The sequence below is a fragment of the Ursus arctos genome, unplaced genomic scaffold, assembly GCF_023065955.2.
Source record: "Ursus arctos isolate Adak ecotype North America unplaced genomic scaffold, UrsArc2.0 scaffold_25, whole genome shotgun sequence".
Classification (NCBI taxonomy): domain Eukaryota; kingdom Metazoa; phylum Chordata; class Mammalia; order Carnivora; family Ursidae; genus Ursus; species Ursus arctos.
This window is the reverse complement of record NW_026622930.1, coordinates 12,457,058-12,478,167: the sequence shown is the minus strand read 5'-3', so window position 1 is coordinate 12,478,167 and position 21,110 is coordinate 12,457,058. Positions and strand designations below refer to the sequence as shown.

The following is a 21,110-nucleotide window of genomic DNA, read 5'->3' as shown; positions in this document are numbered from 1 at the left end:
CCTAGCCCCTTGGGTGTGGGGAGCTTGAATCCCAGCACTCCAAGGGAAGTCAGACAGGCCCCAGTCCACCGACCAGGAAATCTGAAGGGCTAGCATTTCTGCAAAGGTGGCCAGATCCTTGGAGCAGTAAGTTCTCTGGTCCTTGGTGTGTTCACCAGCGTGGAGGCTCAACATGGTTGGGCACAATGTTGTAGGAGAGATGAGACCCGTACTGAGCCTTCTGGGACAGAACAAGAGATGGCAGTCAGTACCCTGGGCTACATGTGGACCCTCCAGGTGATGAGGTGGGACATTTGGCAGAGAAGCAGTGCTGGAGAACAAAGGCAGGACAAGCCTGGGGCCCCCTCCTCTCCTTGTCCCAGGCACTACTTAAATCATTGTGGTGCTTAACCCCAGGCCTTTGGGCTGAGAGATGCTAAAGAATGTGTCTCTGTCTTGCTTTGTTGTATCTGAGAACACGGAGAGCATGTCATGCTCCTGAGACTGCTAGACACTCCACAGGGTGTGTGGCAGGGGACAAAGGTGGGAACTGTTGGGGGGGGGGACAACACTGCCAGCAGTCCATAACCCCAGCCTCAGTGTCTTGGCACACAGCTGTCATTGGAGCCCCTGGCATTTTAACCATGAACACATGCACTCATGTGTGCACGTGCACACACACACACACACACACATAATCCCTGGGTTCTGCATCTAGTGCTTCTGGGCAGTTGGAAACAGAAAACTAATTAGGAGGACCTGTGTGTTGGGAACTCTGTCAGACACATTGGCTTTAGGCTTCTGTCCTGACACAGACCTTTCAGTACTGGCTGTTTAAAAGGACCACAGACATGGCCCCAGGGAGCCCCAGAGAGCCCTGGGATTTGTCTTCTACCAGTCCTGGGGCGTGGGGAATCTGCTCAACTCTCCTTCTGAACGTGAGACCTGCCTGGAGCTGGGGTCTCTCCTCTGCTGTCACTCCCTTCACCGTCCCCCACCAGACACTCCCAGTGCCCCCGTCCCCCACCAGACACTCCCAGTGCCCAACCACCTCCCCACCTCCCTTCTCCCCGCCCAAGCTCCTGACAGGTCCTCTTCCCGCAAGCAGTGCGGCCCAGCTGTTAACAATGACAATACAGCTTCATGTGTTGTGTCCCCAGGAGGCACCAGTGCATTTGGACTGGTGTCATCTGTGTCAATGGCACTGGAAGTTTCTGGCACCGGTGCACCCAGGTACCCACCGTCATCTCCCAATCCCCATCCTCCATGTCGTCACACTCTGCACCCCGCCCCCCCCCCCCAGCTTGTCTTCGAGAACCTCCTGGAGGTGACAGCTCACCGTCCTCCCCTCCCCAGAAGCCCAGCCGGCAGCAGACCACACCCACGAACCATCGGGGCTCATCGCCACCGGGCTCAGCAAGCTGGAGCGGGCTCCCCGGGACCAGAGAGGTCTCGCCGCGGCCCCGGCCCCGTCGTTCCCTCCAGCAGAAACAGGCACCTGCACTGGGCAAAGCGGGGCGGCCAGCGGCGCGCAAGCTCGGGCCTCAGCGGGCCCCCCACGGCGGGCCCCCCACTAGGCCAAGCCGCCCCTGGGGGACCCCCCCGCTGCGGGCGAGTTCGGGGCCTGGAAGGTCGAGTGGAGCCGGGTCAAGAGCTCGGGCTCGTCGCTCTTCCCCGAGGCCTCGGCGGCGCCCAGCGGGTAGGCCTCCCGCGCCCGGCCCGGCCCGGCGCAGGTGAGCAAGGCCAGGCAGGCGCCGCGCAGGCGGCCCAGGTCCCGGTGCGTGGACTCACTGACGAAGCAGTAGAGCACGGGGTCGGCCACGCAGTTGAAGCTGGTGAGCAGCAGGGAGAAGTGGTAGGCGTTGAAGATGGCCTTGGCGAACTGGCAGCTGGCCTCCCAGAGGCTGCGCACGAGCAGCAGCGCGTGGTAGGGCAGGAAGCAGGCCAGGAAGATGACCACGGTGCTGAGCACCAGCCGCTGGATCTGGTCCTTGCGGCTCTTCTGCGTGCCGTGGCTGCGGCGCACGGCGCGCAGGATGCCGCGGTAGGAGGCCAGCAGCAGGCCGAGCGGGAAGAGGAAGCCCACCAGGAAGCGGTAGTAGTTGATGCCGCGCTGCCATGGCTGCAGGGGGTAGTGCTCGAAGCAGACGCGGTGCCGGTCCTCGTCCTCCACCACCTCCTTGTGCGTGAGGAAGTAGACGCTGGTCAGCAGCTCCTTGGCCCAGATGAGCGCGCTCACGGCCACGGCCGCCTTGAGCGTGCGGAACTGGTGGAAGCGGAAGGGGTGCGCCACGGCCAGGTAGCGGTCGATGGAGATGCAGCAGAGGAAGCCCACGCTGATGTAGATGTTCTCGTAGAGCAGGATGCCGCACACCTGGCAGGACAGGTCCCCGTGCGACCAGTGGTCGTGCTGCAGCACGTACTGCAGCCAGAAGGGCAGCGAGCAGATGTAGAAGAGGTCGGCCACCGTCAGGTTGCACAGGTACACGCCCAGCTCGTTGCGCGCCTTGATCTGCAGGTAGCCGAAGTACAGCGACAGGCAGTTGGCCGGGAAGCCCACCACCAGCACCGCCACGTAGACCACGGGGGCCAGCGTCTGGTGGATGGTGTGGTCGATGGCGCACAGCGAGGTGTTCTCCGCGGTGACGTTCCCCATCTTGGGGCCTCAGGGCGCCGCCCCCCTCATGGGCTCAGGGAACCGGCCGGCCTCTCGACGGCCATCTTGCTCGCGGGACGCGGCTCAAGCTGGGCCTCGGCGGCGGCGGGGAAGCCTCTGAAAGGGAAAGGCAGGAAAGGCTCGGGGTGAGGGCAGCTAACGTTCATGGAGCGCCTCCTGTGTGTCTGAGCGCCTCGCTTCCCGGAGAAGGTGGACCAACTTCAACTCAACTCGACCATCTAGTTGACCATCTTGGTCACGCACCAAGCCACGAAGTGGTGGTTTATGCCTCCCCATCCCCTCCCCTGGCTTCCTGTCCCTTGTTTGTTTTTCTGGTCTCTCAGGGCAGCAAGCAAGGCTAGGAGCTCTTGTGAGCACAGGACTCATCCGAGCCCCGTCTCCAAGGGACGCTCAAGGTAAAGAGCAATTCTAGCCCACACACAACAGTGAGGACCCCGGCCACTCTCCCTAGGACAGCACTACGCATCATTCACGTTTTTCCTACTTGCTCCCAGGAATGTACCGGGTCAGTTAGCACTGAGGCCACAGCCCCCTCTGGGGGCCTTTCCAGACAGCCCGGAAGGGGCCCAACCTTGCCGCATCCTATTGCGCTCTGGCCAGAAACAAAGACCATGCTTCCCACGGGGCATTGCCTGGACTCCTGGACGTGCATCAGGAGCTGCTCCCTCACCTCCTCTCCGTGGAATTGAGGACCCCACGTGGGGAACAGCACAAGGAACCAATAGAAATGAGCACCAGGCCAGGATCGGCCGCTTACGGGTGATGCAAGTGATGTCCCCTCTCTGGGTGTCAGCGTCCTCGTCTGTAATGTGGGCGCAGAAACACCTGTCCTCAGGTCCGTATCAGGGCCACGTAAAATGATGGGTGCCAAAATCCACGTCATTGTTTTGCCAGAGGCAGAGAGGCAGAGTAAAAGACGGTAAGTCTTATGATGAAAAGCTCGTGTTGTTGAGAATTTAACCAGGAGAATGCTACTGCTATGTACACAGATATATTTGAACAAGATAGAACAGCGGTTTCTGTTGTAAGCCCACTTTATAAATTAATATATCAAATGAAAGGCCTCTATTGATTGAACTCTTCTGTCTCCACTGAAAAATCTCACTGCCTCTAAATCAGAACTTCTCAATTTTTTTTTTAAAGATTTTATTTATTCATTCGACAGAGAGAGCGACAGCCAGCAAGAGAGGGAACACAAGCAGGGGGAGTGGGAGAGGAAGAAGCAGGCTCATAGCGGAGGAGCCTGATGTGGGGCTCGATCCCATAACGCCGGGATCACGCCCTGAGCCGAAGGCAGACGCCTAACCACTGTGCCACCCAGGCGCCCCAGAACTTCTCAATCTTTTGTTTGTTTAGGAATCATCCTCCCAGAGAGACTCATTAGATACTTTTTTCTCCTGACCACCCCCTTTCCATGAAATTTTAATACCCCAAATATATTACACATCTGTTTATGTACTGTGGCCCTTTGAAGGGTGACAAATCGTTGTCATAGCTAAGGTTTTTTCACCCCACCCGAGAACCAGTTTCACCCCCACCCTTGAGCATGTGCCGTCTATATGGTTGCAAATTCTGAGTGCATGAGGTTTGAATTATACTGTTTTGAAGTACCCACAGATTCACCCGCCCTTTGCCTCGTCTCTCCACCACAGTCGAGCTGCTACTCAGGGACCCAGAAGGGAGACCCCTCAGAGTCTGCCGGCAGCCACCTCACCGCCTGCTGACCACGGCCCCTCCCTCCACCGCCTCCCCTCTGTAGCTCTGTTGTGGCTCTTGCCTGGCCCTGTGGCCCCTGGAGCCAGGGCTCAGCATGGAAGCGGGTGCAGCGTGCTGGGAAGGGGCTCAGAGACACCCAGCCCAGCCGTTCCAGTCCTGGGGGGTAAACTTGAGGGATTCCCCTACAACTCCCTGCCCAATCTTGTAAATACGTAAGTATGGGCATTCTCCCTGGGAAGGTATCCTGTAACTTTCATAAGGGTCCCTAAACAGGCAAGAGATGGTTCTACCAAAGCCACCCTCTCACCTGGGCTCCCTGTGGCTCCCTCCAGAGCCACCCTTCCCCACCCCAGCTCTCCCATTCATGCTCCCGCCGGTGACCGACGTGGAAGCCACAGCCCTCTTTCTATAATACAACCTGGTCCTCTTCTTCCTTGCTTAAAAGCCACTGAAATGGCTTCTTATCACACCTACAGTAAAACTCAAACTCCATACAGGACCTACAAGGCTCAGCATGATCTGGCCCCAGCTCCCTCGGCCTCGCCCACCACCGCCACGCACGAGCCACAGAGGCCAGCTGTCTGTGGCTCGGGCCTCAGGCCTTGGCTGCATAGTGCCTGCCTGTCGGGAGTGCTGTCCCCTGCCCTCCTCCCACCTCCACTCAGGGCTGGCTCCTTTTATGCCAGACCTCAGCTGACCACCCCACATAAGCAGCCCCTCCCCGGCCACCCTCACACCTCCTGTTTGACTGCTCCTCAGAGCCCCCAGCAGCTTTCGAGATTATTCTTGTCGGTTTGCTTGTCTGCGGCCGCTGATCTGTCTCCTCCATGAGAATGCGAATCCCAAGAGGCCAGAGGCCAGGTGTGCCTTGAACAGTGCCTGGCACTTCGCACACACTCACGAATGCTTCTGCAAGGAACAAGTGAAGGCCACCGCCCCATTTTACAGGTGAGGAAACCAAGGTTGCCCAAAGCCGGACAGAGGAAGGAAGCCTGGGTCTCCCTGCTACATGCCCCACCTCCCTGCCTCCTGCCAGCCAGTCCCCACCTGAGACTCACTCGCAACCTCTCAGTCTCCAGAAGAGCAGGGCTCCCGGTCGGGCTCAGCTCCCCATCCTCCCCAGGACACAAGCCTGGAACCTCAGTGGTGGTGGAGGTGGAGGGGAGTGCTTCTTGGTGTTTTTAACAGTGGTTAAATACAGATAACATACAAGTGACCGTGTTTAGCGCTTTGAAGTGGACAGTTGATTACTCACACTGTCCGGCAACTAGCACCACCGTCCGTCTCCAGAACTTTTCCATCTTCCCAAACAGAAACTGTCCCCATGAAACACTAACTCCCCATCCCCCCCCCAAGTCCACGGCACCCACCATTCTGCTCTCTGTTTCTGGGAGTGTGACTATTCTTGGGCCCTCGTCTAAGGGAAATCGTTCAGGGTTTGTCCTTTGGTGGCTGGCTTATTTCACTTAGCAAAACGTCCCCGAGATGCATTCCTGTTGTAGCATATCGCAGAATTTCCTTCCTTTTTAAGGCTGAATAATATTCTATTGTATGTGTTTACTAGCTTTTGTTTTTCCACACACGCGTCAGTGAACACTTGAGTTGTTTCTGCCCTACCTACCGGCTCTGGGGAATAATGCTGCTGTGAACATGGGTGTACGTTTATCTGTTCGCGTCCCTGATTTCAGTTCTTTTGGGTAGATACCCAGAAGTGGAATTACTGGATCATATGGTCGTTCTATTTTTAATTTTTTGAGGAACCGCCGTTCTGTTTTTCACAGCAGCTGCACCGTTTTACATTCCCACCAACGGTGCACAAGGGCATTTTCTTGTTTTTTGCTTTTTTGTGTGTTTTGGTTTTGCTTATATGTTTTGAAGGTGAAAGCAAGGGGAAAGGGGCAGAGGAGGCCTGTGACCCCGAAACTCTGCCCATAGCCCAGTGCGTCAAACTGTGGCCCCACTCACCTTCCCCTTGCCAGCCCTCCTATCCCCGAATCCCGTGCCCACACCCGTGGAGCAAACGGTTCGGCTGGCTTCCACTGGAGAAGTGGACAGCAGCACAGGGCCCCTTATGGTTCCCCAGGAGAGCTCACTCAGGGCGAATGAAGCCGTAGCGGAAAACACGTCCTGTCAGGTCTTAGGAATTCGTTGCGAGTCACCAGGCTGAAGCCTATTGTTTACTAGTGGTGAGTGTACAAATGTGTGTGTGGCGCGGCTGTGGGGGGCAGGGAGGCGCTGGGGCAACGGCTTGTCCCTTCCTCTTTCCTAAGCCAACAATAATCGAATTCTGGCAACCAGAGTCAAAAATATTCAAGCCTGCAGGGCAAAGAAGAAACATTTACTATGTTTAGATTAAAGCACCTCCTACGTGTACTTGTAGCAGAAAGAGGATTTGGGTGTGCTGGGGCAATGGTTTCACACTTAGGTGCATCCGAGTCCCCTGGAAGGTCTGCGTGAATTGGATTACTAAGACTCACCTTCAGTGTTTCCAAGTCAGCGGGTCTGAGGTGGGGCTTGGGCAGTTGCAACGCGTTGCTAAGACGACGTTGTGCCGCTGGCCCACCGAGCACACTCTTGAGTAGCAAGGCGCTCAGAGGTCTAGAAGCTCTGGGATGTGGCTCCTGACGAGAGGCAGGGTAAGTACCCAGATAACACGAGTTCCCAAGCTGGGGAGCAGAGGCGGCTGGAAGGGAAATTTAAGACCCAGCAGGACCTTGTGGGCAGAACCAGGATACGACCCACACAAGGTCAATAGCCTGACTCAATCTCTCGGGAAATAGGGATTGGATCTGTCGGGGTACTTACACCTCGTATTTGCAAAATGGTTTACAGTTTGCAGAGCATTTCACATCTGCTCTCCCCCATCTAAACAATGGCCCTGTTACTTCCCCCATTTGAGGGATGAGGCAACTGAGGCCCAGAGAGATGGAGTGGCCTGCCCAAGAGTCCAGTTTCTCTGTGCCTCTCCCACCCTCAGGGAGCCTCTAATTCCACAGGACAGGAGCAGCACCTGCACAAATTACTACCCCCCGGGGCCGTGTATGGAGGCGCTGTGAGCACCCCTCACACTCACATTTAATGTTGGTGTGTTCTTTTCACTCCATACGTATCCTCTGGGGGACAGTCTCCCTCTGTGGTTTCAGTCCCATCCGGACTCTGAAAACTCCCAGACCTCCCACCAGACCAGATGGACGGTGGGCATAACCAGCGTCCTGCTGCCTCACCGGCCATGCTCAGTGAGGCCCACCCCACTTCCATCATTTTCTGCACTAATCTGCTCTTGGAAGGGGCATCTCTACCTGCCCAGTTGAATGGCCTTCAGCTTCTTTCCTCATCTTTCATCCAAAGCATCCAGTTAATTACCCAGTGCTACCATTTTCAGTTCCTAAATATTTCCCACTCAGTGTCTTCCTCTTCAGTTCCCTCACCAGTGCCCTAGACTGGCTTGGTCAAGATTTCATCCCCAGAATCAGTGCCATGGCCTCCTATTGGATTCTTGGCTTCATCTCACCACCCTTAAAGCCATCCTCTAAAATACAAATCTAACATAATTATTCCTACTTCAAATTCCTTCAGTAGCTCTCCAATTTTCCATCCATCCATCCATCCATCCATCCATCCATTCACTTACCCATTTGCATACCAGATACTTATTGAGTATCTGTTGTTTGGAAGCCACTGTGCCAGACGCTCTCACTTAGTGTAACTCAAGTTGCTTTTACTCTCATGGGACAGTGAAGAAGACAGGTGAAACCAGCTCCCAAGGAGAGCACAGGACGCTAAGGGAGTTCATAGGAGGTAGCCCAAAACAGCCCGAAAAGCCTTCCTGAGCAGCAAGTTAGGCTAAGCCAGAAGAAGGGGGAAGGGCTGCCCAAGCAGAGGGGAGTTTCTGTCTGTGGAAACAATGTGTGCAACAGGCCGAATATGAGAGAGAATGGGCACTTTTGGGGAACTGAGAGTAGCCTGGCATGACGGGGTCGAGGTATGAGGAAGCACAGCCAGAGAGGAGACAAGAAGAAGCTGTAGCAACTGACACTAATTAGAAGGGAGGGGGACAAATCTGAGTCAGGGGCGAGTCTGAGATGCTCCTCTGTGCTGGGTCCTTATAAGCTCTCCAAAATTATTGCGTAGCTGGATGGAGGGGTAGAGAGGTAAGTGGGTGGGTGGGTAGAGAGGTGAATGGCTGGATAGATGGAGGGGCGGGTGGATGAGTCAATGAATGTACGATGGGGTTAGACGGATAGATGAATGAGTGAATGGGTAGAGAGATAGATGAATGGGTGGGTGGATAGGTAGATGGGTTTGAGGTTGGATGCTGGGACAGTGGGGATGTCATTAACAGAAACAGAAAAGCAAGAAGGAAGATTTACTGTGGTCTCCACTCCAGCAGCCTGGCATCTGCTCAAGCCTCCAGAGGTGGTCAGAGGCTCCAGCTTTTTCACCCAGGTCTAATCCCAGCCAGCCTCCCCTTCTACCGGTTCCTGAGGACACGTGCCCCCAGATGGAACCTACACCTTGCCAGGAGTGTCCTTTCCTACTTGGTCTCCACAGGAAACTTGTTCCTCAAAAATCAAGGGACACCTTGGATGCAAAAGTGATCTGTAAATGGAAAAATGTAGACAGAGTGGCAGAACCAAGCCACGTCCGCAGAGAGCCCTCCACCTGCCAGGAACGTTTCCATACATTCGTTCTCTTTCAACACCACTCTTATCAGTGCTCACTTTACAGACAAAAAAACTGAGGCTCAGAGAGATGAACCGACCTGCTCAAGATGCCACAGTCATATAAGTCAAGCAGAGAAAGACAACTATCATATGATTTCTCTCATCTATGGAACATAAGAACTAGGATGATCGGTAGGGGAAGAAAGGGATAAAGAAAGGGGGGGTAATCAGAAGGGGGAATGAAACATGAGAGACTATGGACTATGAGAAACAAACTGAGGACTTCAGAGGGGAGGGGGGTGGGGGAATGGGATAGACCGGTGATGGGTAGTATTGCATGGTGCACTGGGTGTTATACACAACTAATGAATCATCGAGCCTTACATCGGAAACCGGGGATGTACTGTATGGTGACTAACATAATATAATAAAAAATCATTTAAAAAAAAAAAAAAAAAAAAAAAAAAAAAAAAAAAAGAATAGAAAATACGTCCATGAATTTAAAAAAAAAAAACAAAAAAAAAAAACAAAAAAAAAAAAAAAAAAGATGCCACAGTCATGATGTGACAGGCCAGGTTTTGAACTCACATTGGCCCACACTTTTCTTCTGCGTCACGTTCTCTTTCTGTTCGTCACGATCATCACCGAGCAACCACGCTCCACCTCCAGGCTTCACCGAACCCCAGTCCTCCGATGCCACCACGAGGGCCCCCAGGCTTAGTCCTGGGCTAGCCCCCTGCACCTGGCATGGGCTCTTCCAGGTCAACTGTTTCCTCAACACCCCCTGAGAAAAGCCAAGGGGCACCCAGTCTGTGGTCGGGGTGGGGATCAGGCCAAAGAACGAACACGAGGGGCCCCTGCGTCTAACCTCAAACACTTCATTGTCCAGCGAAGCAAGCAAGAGACTGCACATGGAACAACCCAACACCTAAAAGCAAATCTTTACACAAATGCCCATCAGCACGGAGGTCTCCGAGGACTTTAACGACCATGAGAAACAAGCCCTGAAAGGAAGGAAGCGCCTCTTTGACGCAAGCAGAGCATCTCGTGCACATTCCCAGCCAGGAGGCCAAGGTGCCTGCTGCTGGCATTGAGCTGGGGCATAAACAGTGATCTAATCTCCGTCTCTTCCGTGTGCTGCACACAGGCACGCACACAGACGCTTACTCACGGAGCCCCGAGCCCACAGAGCAGGAGTTTCCTACTGGCCCAGCTTCCCCTCCTTTCAGCGGTCAGACCTCCCCATGTTTCAGAGGTGCTCATTTCCCTCTGGGACCGAAGTCAAAATCAGACTGCGGTCTGCCTTAGTCCCATCTGGCTCCCGAATAGCCTTGCTCCAGCACCACCACCGAGGAGACAATGTCATTCCTAAAGCCCTCGCACCTGTTTCGAAGTTCGGTCCCATCGGGGCTCAGGCGGTGGCTCTGAGGCAGGTAGGAGGGCACGGCTATCACCTTTCACAGAACCTGGAGCCCAGAGAGCCCAACCCAGTGGCTCAAGTTCACACAGTAAGTTGGGAGGATCTGAATCCAGAACCCGGCGTCATGGCACGAATTTGCTGCTTTTAAGCTCTTTGGACCACAAGCCACGGCAAGAACACACTTGACATTGTAACCAAGCATGCACAGACATCACACACAAACTTCCCCAAAGCAATACTTACCCTACTACTTGCCACGCACTCTGATCATTTCTATTTGGTTTTCGAAATACAGGTCGTTAGCTACTAAATTGATTTCTTGACCCACTAAAGAGCCACCATCCTCGGTTCCGGAAACTGCTGGACTGATCCCCCGCCCTGCTCTGTCGCCAGACCCCAGGAAGGCGATGACGGTCTCTGCCGCCAGGTGAGGAGCAGGCAGGGAGCGGCAGCAAAGGGGGAAATCTGGGTCTTCTCTGCCTGTCCACCCCGCTGAGCTCTGCCCTCAAACCTCAAACAGCCGGGCTTCCTCCAGCCGCTCTGGAGAGGCCTGGGGGAGGAGACTGGACCCACCTTCCCAGCCGGAGGACGCCCCAGGCAGGCCACCCTGCAGCCGCAGCCTGGACCCGCGCTTCCCCTCCGGAGATTTTCCACAGACCACACCTCCCAGCTCGGTTTAGAAAATCCCAGCTGGAGGCTGCCCATTCCTGAGCTGAGGCAGAATCATGTGAACTCCGATCTGGTATCAGGCTGGGCGGTTGCCGAGGAACACTCCCCAGCCAAGGATGAGAGCGGGGGACTGCTCCCTCCACGCATCCTCCTCCCAACGCTTGCCACACACCCCAGGGCGCAGGGAGAAAGCTCGCCAGGACTGTGCAAGCCTGAGTTAGGGGCAGGGGGCCTGGGGAGTTGGGGGGGCGGGGGGAGCCAAGTGCACTAATTCTACCCATCGAACCAGCTCAAGTGCCTGCAGGAGACCAGGAGAAAAGGTGCAGGAGGCTGAACCCCTGCCCCAGGGGTCCCTGCTTGAGCCATTCAGACAGGCCAGTGCTCCTACAACCAGAATCTACCAAGGACACCTGCAAGAACAATGGGATAACAGTCAAGGAGAGGGGAGGCTGGCCATTTCCACTCCAACCCCAGACTGTCACCCTTGAGCCGCTCCCAAGCAACATCTGGGTCAGTGGGTCACACCTCACCTAAGAAAATACCCGAGGAGCTTATAAAAATGAATGCCAATGCCCATGCCCTACCTCAGATGGATGAAATCATCTTTTCTGGAAGGGAGGTGCGAGCACCAGTGTTTTTTAAAGGTCTCTGAACAACTCCAGCAGGCAGCCCGGTGCAGCCGCAGTCATGGGGTGGAAGCAAGTTCTGTCCTTTTTTGCGGACCAACAGAGCCAGGGCAACAGAGGAAGGTTCTGGGCTGTGCATAAGGCAAGCAGCCATGTTTTAAGTAGCCTGGCCCTGAGCAGGGAGCCAGCCCAGCGCTCTGGCTTCGTGGGGTTTTCCGGCTCTCAGGAGCATGTGCTAAACTTCCTCAGCGCGGCAGGACTGAGAGAACGCCTGGAGGCGACCCGGCTCAGGCCCCTCGCTTTACAAATGGGGAAACGCAGGCGCCCAGGGGCCGAGGCTCTAGACGGGGGCCTTACAGCTAAATGGGAGAGCCGCGATTCTCCAAACGTGCTGCTGACTTCAGGCGCCGGCCGTGTTGGCAGAGCCTCCTCCCTTTGACGTGATCTCCTTGGAAGCTGCTTGTAGGATAGGTTGCCGGAGCCAGAAAGCCAACGCCCACCCTGCATGGGGGTCATTGAGAAAGCGCATTCTCTCTGCCCCATCGGGAGATCTGTGGGACTGTCCAGAGGATGAATCACTGTTATAGTCTTTGGGGGGGACTATATTGGTAGGGGGTGTCAGAAAAAGTCCCCTTCTGTGGGGCCTGGGCCCTCCAAGCAAATGCTTCTATGCCAGCTGTGGCAGAAGGCCGCGTCTGACAGACCGTAGGGCAGGTGTAGACCCAGATGTTTCCCCGAGCCGCAGCAGTGTGGCTGGCACTCCCTCACGTCACAGGAAGGAGCGGGTGCGGAAGGAGTGCACAGACAACTTCGTGGTGAATGCCTGGCAGATACACGGGCCACAGAGAACGCCTCTGGCTCTCTCTGCGGGCTGGCCCAGTCTAAGGACAAACACGTGCAGACTGTCTATACCTGCGGAAACCACTGATGGCACTGCATCCCCTCCCCCACCCCAGGACCCCGGAGGAGCTGCCCCAGGCTATCCAGCCCTCTCTGCCAGCAATAGGCATCATATCTCACCTGCAGTGGGGAGCCTTCCTCTCTCCAGGACCAGAGATCCCCACTTCCTGCCCAGTGGGCCTTTGGGACTGCAGGTGGAGGGGTGAGGCTTACTTTAGTTTTGCTCAAATCAGCTCAGCCCACATCCTCTGAGACACCTACTCAGAAGAGAGAAAGGAGCCCGTGCTATGTTCTACTTCGGTGCCAGGATTTTGTCTTTAACCTAAAACAGGAAAGACTGTGATGACACCAAGCCTTGAGCAGTGGCCTGAGGGGTCCTAGGGACCCCATTGCTTCAATTCCCCCAAACCTCACTCAATAAACCTACGACTAAGTACAAAGTAATGCATTTGTAATAAAAACATGGCCTCAAGAGAAGCCCCTGGCCTGCCTCCCCCATTCATACGTCTGTGTTTAAGCCCAAAGTGACAGTACCTTGGAGCTGCCGCTGAGCAGAGGGGGAGTTTAGTGAACGGCAAGAATGCCTGAGCTCTGTGGGGTACAGTGAGCTCCCAGGGGCTGCCAGGTCCACCTCTGCGCCTCCTTCCACCCTGGAAACACGTAGGCCTAAACTGCGCCAAGCCTGCCACCTGAAATCACAGTCTCCCGCTCTCCGCCCTCGGTGACAGCAATCAGGAAGCGCTGTAGGCCCCCCACGAGAACGGCAGTCCCAGAGGGTCAGACTGAGCCCTGGCATCCCTGTCTGCCCCCAGCATAAACAGCTCCTCCAAGAACCTCGGCTCTGAAGGGCTGGTGGACTTTTCTGAGCCAGGCTGGAGCCTGTTACTTTGAGGGCAACAGCACCATAGGCCACAAGGCTCTTGGGCACCCGCTGGCCCCTAGAAGGGCAGGCAATCTGAGCATCATCGTAGGGAGGACCGTGGGGTCTGCCCTGAGCTGGCGGCACCGTGAAAGACCTCCAACCTCCAGCACGTGGCAGCGAGCCCAAGGGCACGGCATGAAGGTTAAGAGCAGAGGCGCTGGGCCAGACCGTGCAGACTCAACCCCCATGCTGCCGCTGTCTGGCCGTGGAACCTTGAGAAGCCGCATGCCTTGCTCATCAATGGCCTTCTATGGGACCCAAAGGAGAGAAGGTCCAGCAAGTGCCTGGCACCTAGTAGGTCTTTGATGTTAGGATACAGTGATGATGGTGATGGTGATGATAGTGGGAACAGGGGAGAAGGTCCTGCCCCATGGTCTGATTTACCCTAGAAAGAGTGAAGGGCAGGCAGGCCAACTCGGTGAGGAGCTTGTTATGGTGCACAACCTGCTTCCCCTGGCTACTCCCCTGATTCGGGGCTGGTTGGGGTGAAGACCTCGGAGGCTCCCTGAGGGCTCGGACAAGTACGAGAAGTGTCTTATCATGAGCCATCTGCTCTCTGACTGCAGGGACCTTGGCTGACTTGCGCCTCGAAGACCAGCCCGGCCTTCCCCAGGCCTTACTTTCGCACAGGCTTACGTCACAGGAGCCGACGCAAGGCACAGTATCGCTGCAGGTTCAAAGGTGGCCGGGTGTGAAGTGAAGGTGGCTTCAAGGACCAAGAAAAGAACCTGCAGAGAACCTCCTGGAGGGCCTGGCACCACGGCCCCGGTGGGCTCAGGGAAGAGGGGGGGGGCAACTTAGGATCAAGGAGTGCAGGCATCGCCATTGGGGGAGTGTGTGCTTCGTAGCTGGCGGGAGCACATTTCAGATGCTTTCTGTTTCCACTTCTGCACCAACCCTGTGTGGCAGGGTTACCCCTGTCTTCTAGGCAGGGCAACGGAGACCCAAGGGTGCCAGCAACTTGCCCAGGGTCCCATTGCTAGGGAAGAGCAGAGCTGTTTGACTCCAAAGACTCTTGACCTCTGTATGAGTTTCTTGTTGCTGGAACAAATTGCCACCCACTTGTGGCCTAAGACAACACAAGCTGCTTGTTTTATAGTCTAGTGGTCAGCAGTCTGACATTAGTTTCACTGGGCAGAAATTACAGTATTGGCAAGCCTGCATTCCTTCTGGAAGTTCTAGGGGGAAATCCCTTCCCTTGTCTTTCCCAGCTTCTAAAGGTTCCCAGCATTCCTTGGCTTTCAGCCCCCTCTCAGCTTCCAAGCCAGCAGTGGTGGGTTCAGTCCGTGTCACGCTGTTCACGCTGGCCTCTGCTCCCAACCTCACATCTCCTTCTCTGACTGACCCTGCTGCCCCTCTCCTCCACTTTTAAAGACCTTTGTGATCATGCTGGGTCCACCCAGATAATCTGGGACAGTGTCCTTCTTTAAAGGTCGGCTGATCAGCAAGCTTGATTCTACCTGCTGCCTTAATTTCCCTTTGCTACAAAAGGTAACGTATTCACAGGCTCCAGGGACGACGAACTAGACATCATTTGGGTCCTTATTCTGCAGACCACGCCACTATATCACCCTTATTAAAAACCCTATCGAACAGTGCTTCACAAATGTTGGCATGAGTCTCCCAGGAATCTCGTTTACGTGCAGAATCTGGTTCCGTAGGTCTGGGGTGTGCCCTGAGCACGTCTAACAAGTTCCCAGGCCTCTGAGCTGGGCCTGCCTTTCTTTCTTTTGTAGCCCCACAGTGCCCAGTGCCACGCTGCCCGAGGGTCTGGCACTAAAAAATGCTTGATAACTGAAGGGGGGGCAGCTGGGGTGAGGGGCTGGAGGTGGAGGAGGTCAGGAAGGAAACAAGTACCTGGCCATCGTCCCCCACCCCCACTCCGAATCCAGGACAAAGTCTAACAGGGAGCAAGAAGGGAGCGTCATGGAACCAAAGCCATGTGGCCCAAGCAGTAGAGCCCCCTGGGAGGTGTGGGGAGTTATGAAGAGCCTCTGGGTGGGGATGGGCTTGGAGCTGTGTCCCCGGAGTGGAGGGCAGGCAAGATGGGCAGAAGGAGGCTGAAGTGTGAAGGAAGGGAGGAGGCCCCATCGGCCCTTGCTCTGAGGCCCAACACATGGCCCACCCACTTCCTGTCCTCTCCTCCCTACTCTTCAAGGCCAAATCCCTGCTCCGGTCTTCAAGGTGGTGTCTCCCAGGTGAGCTTCCAGAAGCCCGCACCAGTGTTCCCGGGCCCTGCCCTGAATTCACTGAATCAGAATCACTTCGGGATGAGGTCCAAGAGTCTGGCGTTTGAGCAATTCCTTCGGGTTTTTCTGACACACACCAGTTCTAGGGGTCTGAGAACCAGAGCTTCAAGGCCCAGCTCAAATGCCATCTCCTCCACACATCCCTCCTTGGGTTCTTTTTGTCTTTCCTAGGCCAACTTGAGACTTCTGAAAGGTGAGGTCTGGGTGTTTTACTGCCCTGACTGCCAGGGAGCCGGAACCAGGGCTCCTCATACAGAGAGAAGGTGGCCGGCGCGTTCCGAATGACAAATAGGCGATGGACAAGGGACGCCAGGTGGGTGCTTACGTGCTTGGCGTTACCACTACGTGCGAGCCGCCGTGCCTCCCAGAGCGCGCCTCGATGGTGAGGTCAGTATGATTGTCCTGGCTTCACCCCGAAGAGACCAAGGTCACAGAGCTGGCTCAAGGCAACGCGGCGGTTCAAGTCGAGTCTAAATTAATTATATTTCAATAAGTAACAATGTAATGCATGGGCATTTGTATGATTGTGTGCTCACGCCCATCTCCCCTTCTAGACAGGAAGCCCCAGGAGGAAGGAGGAGCTGGGTCTGTTTTGTTCTCTCTCAGGGAGAAGGTGGTTTGGCCCAAAATAAACACACAACAAAAATGTGTTGAATGTGTGAATGTATACGTGCATCTAAAATCCACTTCTTTCTGCAGCCCACTGTGGCTGCAATTGAAGTTGGGAGATAAAGGCTGGGGCAGACAGTCAGACTCTGGGATGAGGCAACAGGAAGAGGGTTGGTTTTGACTCTGAGGACATGGGTGGGTGGCCATGTGTGAAAATACATTACAGTGGAAACTTTGGTCTCTCTTTGGAGAGTCTGTGGTCTCCCTGAGAAGGTCTCAACTGTCTCGGACATCCTTCCTTCTGGAGCCAAAGCGCAAACCACAGATCTGAAGGTTGCCATAGCGACTCTGGGGCCTGCTGCCCTCTCTGGCCTCCTGCCTCCCCACCCACGGTGCTCCAACCCATCAGTTAATAACCTAATAATGTAGGACAACAGTCACTCCAAACACCCAGGCAGCAACTCTCTTGAAAAACAAACAGATTTGTCTAGGGAACTGAGAGCTGCATCGATGCTCATTATACTCAGCCTGGGCCACCTGCTAAAAATCTGCTTTTCCGAACCCAAATTACCCTCTTCCTGGCTTCTCCCTCTTGTTTTATATTTTTTTAAATTTTTTTTAAAGATTTTATTTATTTATTTGAGAGAGAGAGACAGCCAGCGAGAGAGGGAACACAAGCAGGGGGAGTGGGAGAGGAAGAAGCAGGCTCCCAGCGAAGGAGCCTGATGTGGGACTCGATCACAGAACGCCGGGACCACGCCCTGAACCGAAGGCAGACGCTTAACGACTGCGCTACCCAGGCGCCCTCTTGTTTTAAGGACAAGGGGTTGGTGGAGCTCGTGACTGAAGCCTCAGAGGTTCCAGGGAAATAGGCACTCCAGAAGCCACTATATAGGATGCCTGCTCCGTCAGCCTGGAATCAGGCCCGCGGAAAGGGATCCTGACCAAAATAGGCTCTGTGATAAGGCCCTAGTTGTGGATATCTGGATCTCTGCTGGTCTTCTTTGCAAAGTTGAATTAATTTGTCACCATGGCACCCAGGGGGGAAAAAAAGCAAAAGCACAAGGGAAGATTTTCAAGTTGTAGTAGATTCAAGATAGTTGGAAATTATGTGATGCTTTTCTCATTGAGAGACAGGGTCTAAGTCTCCTCCCCTTGAACCGTGGTGGGCTCTATTGCTACTAAGGTCGACTCTGAAGAGACTGGAAGCCCCCACTTCCTATCACTTGGGATAGTTGCCCTTAAAACCTGGCTGCCATGCTGGGAAGAGGCCCAAGCAGCCTCTTGGCGTGGCCCATATTGACAGGAACCCAGACCCTAAGCAACGGTCCCAGCTGAACGCCAGGATCAACTGGCTTGTCACACAAGTGTGTGATCTTGGAAGAAGATTCTCTTGCCCCAGCTGGGCTGTATCAGCAGATGCTGCAAGGATCAGAGATACAACATCCCCACGAAACCCTGCCCCAAATCGCAGATTCCTACGCAAAATAGAGGAATGAGGTTATTTTAAGCAGCTGTCTTTAAAGTGGTTTGTTATACAGCAGTAGATAACTGGAACACAAGTATTATTTTTCTCCAAAATCAGGTGAGGGCTTATCATGTGCTGGGTTCATTGATATGGTTATTTTAATTTTTATAACAACTTTGTGAGGTGGATATAATAATCATTTTTCCCATGAGCTACTGAGGCTCAGAGAGGGGAGGTATCTTGTTTGAGACCAGGCAGCTGGGAAGGATAAAACCAGTTTTGGGTGAGTCTTCTCTCCCTACAGCGTGCACTGTATCCAGAAGGGTGCAGCGTCATGGTAATAACAATATTCATAGCTAATATTTAGGGGGCACTGCAAAGCTTTCAAGGCAAGATCTTTACCTGCACAATCTCACAACCACCCCAGGAAGCAGGCTCTACTATCATGCCCATTTCAGAGAAAGTAACACTGAGGCTTAAAAAACGGAGTAGCTGATCTGCCTAAGGTAAAGGTCTAATAAGAGGAAGAGGTGAGACGTGGACTGGAGTCACCTAGTTCTGGAACAGGGCTCTAGTCTATAGCACCCACACTGCTCCAGCCCCATGTCCTCTGTTAAGCTCAGGAATTTTCCCGCCTTCTTTTCTTTGGCAGCTTACCTGTGCCGGAAGTCAGGGGGAGCAAACAATCACATCATCTCAGATTTGGACCATTCTCACATCTCTTTTGTCCTCACGCCCCTCTATGTGGTGGCCATGGCTAATAGTTATTTCTGTTTCACGGAGGCCCAGCCCCAGAAAGTGACCTGCCCAAAGTCACACGGCCTCAGGCTCCAAATCAGTGCTCCCTCCTCTGTTCCTCCCCCTAAATCCCAAAGTGTCTTCCTGAGCCATTTGGCCACCATATCACTGTTCTCCAGCTTGAGGATGATGTGGGCCCGCGAACTGCCAGGCAGGACACCTTGCCAACCCTCCGGCCAATCGTGCAGTTTCGCGGTTTCGGGGGAAGGAAAGGAAAACCTGGCGAATCTTTGTGTCACTGTGCTGCCTGACGAGCTCTGGGAAACGAAGGGTCAGCTGTCTTTGTGTGTGTGTGTGTGTGTGTGTGTGTGTGTGTGTGTGTGTGTGTAATTACCAGGTGGCCACAGAGCCAGCCAAGGGGGTGGCTGCCAAACCAGGCAGCAACCGCGGGCAGAGACATTCTACCCCCGAGGGGGACCGGGACGCGCCGGCGGCGCGCTCGGGGGCAGACACCAGGCTGGCCTGGCCGCAGCCGCGTCTGCCGGCTTCCTCTAGGCGCCCGCGGTGCTCGTCCAGGGCGCGCCCGCACTTGGCCGCCTCCGCCCGGGCCCCCACGTGTGCGCGCGCACACACGCGGCCGCTCCCGCACTGGCCCGCCCCGCCCCGCGCACCCGGGCCGCTCCCGCACTTGGCCGCTGCGCCCGGCGCACGCACACGTGGCCCCCACGGGCCTGCGGCCTCAGCGTGCGCGCTAGCGGGGCCGTGCGGGGGAAGGCGCAGATCTGGCTGCCTGTGCCCACGACCCGGGCAGCTGTTCGCAAGCGGTTTCCTGGGGCGCCAGGGACCCCACGACCGACCGTGGCGAGAGGAAGAGGACTGGCTCCGGGGGACACATACCTCCGCGGTGAAGGGCCAGGGTGCCGGGCGCAGTTACCCCTCACGTTGTCCGCGCGCCCTGCTAGGGCCAGCGCGCAGCAAGCAGGGTGGGCACGGCGTCCTCTGGTTGCTGGCAGAGGTGGTCTGGGAGCAACGGCGGGTCCGTTTCCTGGCCAGGCCCTCCTCCTCGTGGTGGCCCGATTTCCCCCATCCTCGCCCCTCTTCCCCCTCCCCCCACCCCGTCGGGCACACCCAGCCCTGCTGGTCCTTGCCCTGCCCTTCACTGACCGCAGGCCACAGGCTAGGCGCCCGCCAGGAAGAACCACAGTCGCTCAGACCTGTCCTAGCGGCACAGCACTCCCCACCCCCACTACCATTGTGTCCCTGGAACAGGCTCTGGAGCAGCCAAGTGTGGGCTCAGGCTGGCCTTGCCTGCAAAAGGATAAGGGTCCTTCTCAGCCACATCCCAGGTAAGCTCAGAGGAGAGTCCGGGAAGCACCTTTCTGTCCTTTTCCCGTCCTTACTGTCAGCGCCAGCACACTGGTCACTACTCAGGACATGCAATCCCGTGGCTGCTGCCCTGAGCCTCTGTCCACCGCCCCTGACCTCAGCCCCAGCGGCCCAGCCTAGGAGTCTGCCCTTTGGTTTTCTGCCTCCTGGATCCCTGCCCTGGTGCTTCCCTGGGCCTGAGTGTGCCTGAGTCATGGGTGGCCAGGCACAACACAGAGGACCTCCTGCTGGGTTTGTTGAGAATTCAAGAAGGCCTATGGCGGTCTGCCTGCTTTCTGCCCCACAAGCTCACGGCAGTAACAGTAGCCAGAGCTTGTGGTGTCGAGTGCCTACCGTGTGCCAGGCACTGTGCCCAGCGCTTCGATGCACGGAACTCTCTGTTCCTCGCCACTCTATTAGGTACCTATTGTTATCATCCCCATTTTGCACATGGAGGGGTTGAGGCACAGAGAGGTCAAGTAATGAGCCCGATGTCACACAGCTAATAAGTGGAGGCACTGAGATTCAAACCCAGGCAGGTAAGTCCAGAGCCAGCATCCTACCCCAAGCTACCCTTACACGTTCTTTCAGCACCTCTGCTCTTTCACATGCGCATTCCTTAACTCTGGGTCCCTCTTTGTGCTGTGCTCCCTTGGCTCCCTCCCCAGCATCTTTCGCACCGTCCACTGGGGTCACTGGCACCCAGCTGTCTCTCTGCAGGACACTCACTCCTGGCCCAGCGCCTGGCTCAGAGGAGAGCACCCCATTCCTGTTTGTAAAGTGAGTGTCTGGGAGTGGTCACTGCGGGAGTCTGCAGAGACTTGTGCCACTGGTCATGAGCGCCGATGGTCAGGGGTTAGGCTGGAGGGCAACCAGAGAGCAGGCAGAGGGCTGAAGAGAGAGGTCGATGTCTCACCTGCAGCTAAGCCCTCTGTCCCTTTGTGACTGGGCCCCTCCGTGAGGCTCTGGAGGGAAATGGACAGTGGACAAGAGGGGAGGGGAGGCAGGGGAAGCAGAGGGAAACAAGAACCTCCCGGCAAGCTCTTCTCAGAGGCTTCAACAGCCTCTTGTGCTAGTTCTCATTTTGAAATTCCTCCTTCTTGCAAAA

The 21,110-nt window shown here is 55.5% G+C and overlaps 1 protein-coding gene across 4 annotated transcripts; it reads right to left on the bottom strand.

Moving 5' to 3' along the window:
- Nucleotides 1-1,293: 1,293 nt before the first annotated feature.
- On the bottom strand, nt 1,294-20,162 carry GPR68 (G protein-coupled receptor 68). Of its 4 annotated transcripts, XM_048219973.2 has the most exons (3): nt 19,535-20,162; nt 16,148-16,292; nt 1,294-2,752 (listed from the first exon to the last, which is right to left on the bottom strand). In XM_048219973.2, exon 3 carries the CDS (start codon nt 2,633-2,635, stop codon nt 1,553-1,555), a length of 1,083 nt encoding a protein of 360 aa, XP_048075930.1. In that variant the 5' UTR covers nt 2,636-2,752; nt 16,148-16,292; nt 19,535-20,162; the 3' UTR covers nt 1,294-1,552. The 4 variants fall into 4 exon arrangements, with proteins under 4 accessions (XP_048075930.1, XP_026371233.1, XP_057174525.1 ...); XM_026515448.4 differs by lacking the exon at nt 16,148-16,292 and having other exon boundaries at nt 19,535-19,722; XM_057318542.1 differs by lacking the exons at nt 16,148-16,292; nt 19,535-20,162 and adding an exon at nt 11,030-11,146.
- Between the last annotated feature and the right edge of the window lie 948 nt (nt 20,163-21,110).

Coding starts and splice junctions, on each gene's coding strand:
- GPR68 (XM_048219973.2), bottom strand. CDS start 2,635: ATGGGGAACGTCACCGCGGAGAACACCTCGCTGTGCGCCATCGACCAC.